The 8,162-nt window shown below is 34.2% G+C and overlaps 1 protein-coding gene across 1 annotated transcript in view; it reads right to left on the bottom strand.

Moving 5' to 3' along the window:
• The window catches only part of LOC108531943 (coiled-coil domain-containing protein 91), a 192,911-nt gene that overhangs the window by 60,688 nt on the left and 124,061 nt on the right, over positions 1 to 8,162 (bottom strand). Inside the window, exon 6 of the mRNA XM_017875599.1 lies at positions 1,017 to 1,130. Coding sequence (XP_017731088.1) covers positions 1,017 to 1,130 — 114 coding nt within the window. The remainder of the gene's footprint in view (positions 1 to 1,016; positions 1,131 to 8,162) is intronic.

Raw genomic sequence — 8,162 nt, 5'->3', positions numbered from 1 at the left:
AAAAAAAAAAAAAAAAAGTATAGGACTAAAGTAGTGTCATGAGCTTTTAGTGCACTTCTTGAACTGCCAAATGCAGGATAATATCTTATCGTACGTTTTCTATTTATTTTGCCATTCTGACCACCAATTAAGTTTAGCTATGTGTCAAATTACCTGATACACACAGTTTATGTTTGTTTTGTTACATTATGTAATGCAATATATGTTTGCAATATATATATTTACACACAAATATTTAAATATATTTATATAATATATAACATATACTAAGTATATAAAGAAAACATCCTAAAACACTGTATGTGAAAAATTTTATTATATATTTTATATATATATTTATTACAGAGAAGATTACAGTAAACATCTAATTTTAAAGAGTTTCTTATTTTGTGTATTGCTTAGAGGACTGAATATTTGTTGAAAAGACAACAAATCAAGTTAGTTCCATTATTTTCAGCTACTGCTCAGAATAACATTAATAAAACCACGTTGTATGAAAATGATATTTGTTTCAAAGCTTTAATATGCATTCTAAACTCTTACAAGCATATTCTGAGTTTTGGTTTTGAAGTGGCACTATGGCAGAAGAGCCTGAATTTGCTAACTGTAATTATGTCCATTAGAACTACAGTGGTGTTAATACAGTCAGAAAGCTTAAAGGATGCATATACATGTCTATAAATATTATAAGAAATTAACAAATGTATGGCAAAAGACTCTAAAAATGTAGAACTGTCTATTATCTTTGTGAGTAAAGCTAAACTGGAAATGCTATAGGTTATTTCTAGGAGTCTACCAAGAAATTATTCACTGTTGCTTTTTGCTGACAGATGGGATTTATGTTTATAGACATAACTATCAGAATATATAATTATATCAGAAAATATCCTTAGATGAAGATTCGTAAGTTAGATGACAGAGGCCATTTTAAATATTTTACAATTTCATGGTATTGTATGGAAGTCACTGACTGAGTTCACTGAAGTACAAATTAAAACTCTTCAGGAGATACTTACCCTTTTCTGTTCTTTTATATACTCTATCAATTCATCTCTTGTTCTTTTCACTGCCTCTTCCACAGCCTTTTCACTTCGTTTCTGCTCTTCTATTATTGCTGCCTTAACAGTTTCCTGTTTGTGGGAGAAGGCAAAACAGTCAGGGAGGTAAGCACCATGACATATTTGTGTCCATTTCATATAAACTAAAAATCCTCTTCAGCGGGTTTCAGTTCATTCTATTCAAAGTGTACCTTTACACAGGAATAAGAACTTATAAAATCTTTTGGGATCTTTTAGAGATTTCACAGAACTCCCTTTCCCAAACTGAGTGAAAGGGAAAGGAATGGAATATGCCATTTATTGCAGGGAGTGCCTGACAGACTCCAATGGCTTCCTTACCAACCTTTCATTTGATGTTTACATGATTCATTGCCTTCCTGTATTTTGCACTATCCACATAAGACTTCCAACTTGTGTTTATTCTTCCAAGAACACTCTAATGCTCTAGCTGTTTTATTCACGTTTAATACTGCCATCATACAATAATCAAGTGTGGTCTGAGTGGTAAGATTTACAGCTAGTTTGGTCCTCTTGCCAGGTTAAGATGTTGTGAGCTGGACACCATAAGTAAGAGGTAAAAATTCCACCCAGTGTGCTAATATTAGAAATGAGAGATCCAGGGAGGGAAATAGTACTCTCCGTTTATTGAAATAGTAATCAGGTACTGAAGAGATTTCAGAATTGCAAATACAGAAAGCAAGCTAAAATTCTGTAAAACTACAACACTTCTCAGGAAGTCATGATATTTTCTGCTACAATAGTATATCATGAAATGGAATGAATGCCACAAAGCAAAATCTTTTCATTCCCATCTGTAGGTACCAACCTTTTTTATTGGACATCAAGGCAATCAATTGGAAAATGGCTTGAGTTTCTCATAATATTTGCTTCAGTTTTGATTCTTGGAGGTTCTGCTCTTTGTGGAGTGTATGTATGACTTAGCTTAGTTTCCCCCAATTAATTTTAGATATTTATATGTAACTCAGAAAATATAAAATAATATAAAGGACTCTGTATTTCAAATCTATTTACTGTAAAAAATGGAGATATGGAAATACATAAACACAAAGCAAGACACACATATATATACACTTGGATATAAAGAAGATAGGATAAACTGTACATACTATTTTCTAAACTCTAGCATTTTTTACATAGAATATATCTTGGACATTTTCTTAAGACATTACATATTCCTCTATAATATGATTTATATCATATTATAGGGCTACATAATAATTTATTTTACCAATTTTTAATCATGGGTATTTTGGTCATTTTAAATAAAATACAGCAGTGACAAACATCCACATATGTATCTTTGTGCTACATTGCAGTTATTTACTTTGAACCAATTCAAAAAGTGGAATCATTTTTGACCAAAGGATTTAAACTCAATATATCTTTTGACATTTTGTACAAATTTATTCTTATAAGCAGCTCATAAGAATGGCTATTTCTTGCATCTTTGATAACATTTATTTTCATCGGTTTTTACAATCTTTGCCTACTTGCGGAGAATGATATAGAATTTTATCCCGTACTTTTAAAAGATTATGTGAGTTGAGCATTTAATTTATAAAAATATTGGCAATAGCCGGGCGCGGGCTCGAGCCTGTAATTCCCCAGCACTTTGGGAGGCCGAGACGGGCGGATCACAAGGGTCGGAGATCGAGACCATCTGGGGCTAATACGGCTGAAACCCCGTCTCTACTAAAGAATACAAAAAACCTAGCCGGGCGATTAGGGCGGCGGGGCCTGTAGTCCCAGGCTTACTTGGGAAGGCGGAGGCAGGAGAATGGCGTAAACCTGTGGAGGCGGAGCTTGCGCTGAAGCTGAGATCCGCCACCGCATCCAGGCCTGGGCGATTAGAGCCAGGGTCCGCTCAAAAAAAAAAAAATAAATTAAAAAAAAAATAAACATAAATAAATAAATAAATAATAGGCAACCACACACGGTGTTTCTTCTTGTCATTTGCGTGACTCATATCGTCTACCACCTTGTGGAATAATGGTATACTTATTTTTTATTTCCCTTCTTATAAGAATTAACTGAGAAAATTCTGAAAGGGTCTTTGATAAGATTTTAGTATTTATTTCGGTCATTGGTGACACTAAATGTTGGTCCATTGATAGAGCACAAGAGTTGTTTCCATAATTATTTCAAAAGATTAAAGTTGAAAACTATAGCAATTTATAAAAGAAAACATGAGAATAAAACTATTTAGCATCTGCTATTATAATTCTTATTGACTTCACACTTGCAAATTTAGAATTTGAAGTTATTCAAATTTAGAAAGATAAAAATATTACATACTAAGCTCTCTGAAATAAAACACCTTAATAATTCTGTAGTGAAGAATATGAATATTCACATTATATGAATAAATTAAAGGTATTAATAGCTTCACATTAGTTCAAGTCAGGTTTTGCTAACAGGTGAGTTACAAAAATCTTTAGTTTTCAGGGCTTTTGAAATTTTACAACTGCAGATAAAAAACTGTCATAAGAAGCATATTAGTAAATCTGACCAGGCCTGTATGATTAAAAGCAAAAAGCATCAATTTAAATCAATGGGCTATAACCAGAAAAACATGAAGAGTTAGTGAAAGTTATTCAGTTAACACTTTTGAGGGAGCTGAGTGTTTATATTATTAATACCTTCTCAGTTGAAATTTTTGAGGCTCTACAATTCCTTGTTTTTGAGCTGGCAAAGGACCATTTACAGTACAAAATTTCCCTTGATTCTATCCTCCCCAGTTGGGAGTTAAGTGACAGTCAAGGTTGTGAAGCTCATCCTGAAAAACTGCTCATCTATAAATTATTCCTTTGAATGTTATACAAAAGTAAAGTTTAAGCCTTCCACTTTCTAATCAGGCCCAATTCTGAATTAGTTAGAACTGATTAATACATTTTGTTTGCGTGTATGCAAGTGGTATGTGAATATCTGCCTGCATGTTTTGTTTGTTCCATAAATTAAATATATCATTCCTGGGAGTCATGAGAAGTAATCTAAAATAAAACATAGCTTGCAAGGAATAAACAGTTGCCACCAATAAGTACATTCAAATAGGAAATTCTGAAAAGTATTTTCCAAAATATTTTGGTGGTAACACCACCACTGCACGTGGTATATTCTTTAAGGAAGGGTTTCTCAACCTTGGAACTACTGACAATCCTTTGCTGTGAGGGAGCATCCTGTGTGTAAGCAGCATACCTAGTATCTATCCACTAGATGGCTTCCAGTTGAGAAACACTATCCTAAGGTGAATAGTTTGGAATGAAAGGTACTCAATTGCATATATGTTATGCTGTATTTGTGAAAATATATCAGTCATATTTCTTGTCATATTGGAATGTTTTATCTAAAATATATGCAGAAACATCCTATCCAAATGATAATCTAACTAGTGTTTAAATGTGGAGAAAGTTCCATATACTGTTTTTTAAAAATAAATGACTGGAATTAGTTTTTATACTGTTATGATTAAGTAGGTCATGTTGAAAGTCATTCAGGGCTAAAAGCTTATATGATACTTTATACAAGATGTTATAATTCCTCTTTACTGCTTAAAAGTGTGGTTATGCTTTAGTATCCATTGAATCTACCATACATTTCAGAAATCACAGGATTATGAGCCAGCAAAATGCCTGTGGTTGTCTGCCCTTTATCAGGGCAATTTTGTTAAGGATTGTAAACATAGCTCAATTACAGAAAACAAGTATCACCAACTAACTGAATTCTGGTCTGTGGGTTGTAAACCATAGTACTATGTGGTTGTGTAATTTTCTGAGGAAATTGTGTGTTTTACTTATTTTTTGTTCCTATACAAAATATATGCATATTATCTAATTATGTATTATTTTAAAAGCTACATGTGGTTGTAGAAACGCACCTTAGCAAATGAGTGATAAACTAGAGATGCAAAGACGAGATATCACATGTTATACTGGGTTCTAGTTTGTGGTTGGTAGCAAACCCTGTTTATACATTCATTTGTCAAATATGTCCCAAATACCTATTTTGTATAAAAAATAGTCCCAAATACTGAAAGCTACATTTGTCCATCTCTTGATAAGTTTCTAATTTACTTGTGAAAATAAAATATAAATGCACAGAAACTGAAATAACAGTATACTAAAAGAGATCTTAAAGGACATTGTGGTTAATGAGTGGTGGTAATACCGTTTGAGTTATAAGGAAGGAGATATCACAATGTCTACAATGGTCAGAGAAAACCTTAAAAAAATAGGTGAGCTCTGACTTGAGGTTTAATAGGTGTTTCGTGTGTGTAAAGAAGATGAAGACCGAGGGATCCATATAAGTAGCTACTATTGAATGTTATTTAGGAATAATAGCTTATATGACATTCGGTACAACAGTGCAAAAATAGAACCTGAGTGTATGTTTGAGGCTTCTGGCTACAAATGAAGGCTCTCTTGGGAAAAGTGGAAAGAAAGGAAGGCTGGAACCAAGTATGGGGACCCTGAAAGCTTACAGCTGATGTCAGCAACCCAAGATGTAAAGAGCTACCAATAACAGCATATAGATTGGTTGCTCTTCTTGCCACTTGTATAGTCTTTACATAAGTCAGCAAACAAACATAGTCTTTATTAACCTCATACATAGTCATCCTTGCCTCACCCCCAATGATATACCAAAAGGAAACAGGCGAGCTCATTAGCACAACATCTTCAAAAGTTGCTAACTCTTAAACATTGGTCTAAACAAAGAAAAGAATAGACACATTTTCATTTCCTTCCTATATGGGCAAAGTATTACTCATACAGTATCATCCTATGTCCACAGCCAACAACTCTGATCTAGGGTATATATGTCAGAAATTTGTATCTGTGTTTGTAATCCCAATGTACAAATAGAACAGTTTCATTTAAAGTTAGGAGAAAGTCTTCTAGATTGTCCAAAATTCCATTCTTACTAAGAAAAACTAATATTTGGTAGTATGGGTAGAGTGATTCGGGGGTAATAAACTATAATCCTTGTATTGGATGCAGTTTTTTTAACCAAAATACTAGGAAAATAAGTGACATTTTAGTGTCTGTAACAAGCAACCCCCAAAATGAAACAAGCGTGTATAATCAGAAATGTAATTTTCTAGTAACCATAATGTCTCCATTCATAGGTATTACTAAATAGATATCTTAGTCCATTTTCTGCTGCTGTAACATATCACAGACTGGGTAATTTATACAGAAAATTGATCCATGGTTTGTCTCATGGTTATGGAGCCTGAGAAGTCCAAGACCAAGGGCCACGCCTGGTAAGAGCTTTCTTACTGCATCATAACATGGCAGAATACATTACACAATAAAAGAGGGTAAGAGAGGGCAAGAGCACTCAAGACAAAGGGAAAATAGGGGCCAAAATGTGGTATTACATGATATTATACAATGAACTTTTTTCCTGCAACACACATAATTTTAAAGTTGTTCTGTATTGTTCTCAACCAAGGCCAAAGTTAATTTACTAGGAAGGAGCTGCAAGCCCATCTGTAAACTGTATCAATAAATCTCACAAACTTAATCCTCTAAAAATTTAATGGATATACTGTACCATGTAGCTTAAAAGTATAATACAAATCACAGTAAGTAAGGCTACCAAAATATTTTCATGAATACTATAACAGCTACTTATGAAGGGATTAAAATACTTCCTTCTCCCTCAGTGTGAGTTCATGTATCCTACGTTCTATCCCTGCAAATGTTTTCACATGATCAGCAGCATGATTTTCTCAGTGACAATAAGCCTTAAAAAAATGAAGGAAGGCAGTGAGTTAGAGTTGACTTCCAGGTCAGATAAACATGAGTCAATACTTGTACTCTCTTGAATAAAATTTTAACTCTCTAATTCCTTAAAATTTGTTTATGTTAATATATGTAAAGAAAAATTTTAACATACAAAATAAGATAAATAAAATACCATGCACAGCACACTGTGTGCCCCTCAGTTTAAGAAGTAGAATATTTTCGATAATGGTGAAGTCCCTGTGTAACCATCCCTATGAATTTCATCCTTACCAGTTTCCCATTTCCCAAAAGAAGCCACTTAACCTCTTTTTTTTTTCCCCCGTTTCATGTGCTCTCAATATTTCTAACATTCTTATTGCAATTTTACAGTTTCTGGCATTACTTTTGAGTTTTCAGTGTGGAGGATGAGGAATTTTCCTTATTTCTTAGAACCACTCCAAAATCTAACACATAGATATTTTAGTCCCCCTATCTTCCCACTTCAGATAGATTATGGATTTGGGTAAATCTATAGTAAATATATTACTTTTTGCCATTTAACAACAACATTAATCCTTAGTGGCTTAAAATAACAACCATTTATGTAGACCTGGGATCAGCAATCTACTACCAATGAGCCAAATCCGGTCCGTTGCCTGTTTTGGTACAATCCACTAGATTAGAATACTTTACACTTTTTAATGTTGAAAAAAAGAGAATATTTCATGGCATGATTTTCATCCAATCATACTGCTGTTTGGTGTATTACAAACTGTAGTGATGTAGCAATAATTTGGCTGCATTTCAGTGCCACGAATGTTGTCCTAATGTAACAGAATTATCACTTTTAACTTCACTGCATGTCTATCATCCCAAAACAAGAAAAAATGACTTTGTTGCACTTTTAAGGCAGAGTGTGATTATTTTGATAATGGATTAGATGTCAAAAAAGTGTTTATTATGCAATGAGACCATAACTGTGCTAAAAGAAATAATAAATGTGTATATTACCAGAGTAAACACTCATCACAATATTCTCAACAGGCAAGCAATCATCGAAAAATTACAAAATTGGCCGGGCGCGGTGGCTCAAGCCTGTAATCCCAGCACTTTGGGAGGCCGAGACGGGCGGATCACGAGGTCAGGAGATCAAGACCATCCTGGCTAACATGGTGAAACCCCGTCTCTACTAAAATACAAAAAACTAGCCGGGCGACCTGGCGGGTGCCTGTAGTCCCAGCTACTCAGGAGGCTGAGGCAGGAGAATGGCGTGAACCCGGGAGGCGGAGCTTGCAGTGAGCTGAGATTCGGCCACTGCACTCCAGCCTGGGCGACAGAGCAAGACTCCGTCTCAAAA

Source organism: Rhinopithecus bieti, unplaced genomic scaffold (assembly GCF_001698545.2).
Source record: "Rhinopithecus bieti isolate Rb0 unplaced genomic scaffold, ASM169854v2 scaffold_7884, whole genome shotgun sequence".
In the NCBI taxonomy this organism is placed as follows: domain Eukaryota; kingdom Metazoa; phylum Chordata; class Mammalia; order Primates; family Cercopithecidae; genus Rhinopithecus; species Rhinopithecus bieti.
This window is presented reverse-complemented; position numbering and strand designations above follow the sequence as displayed.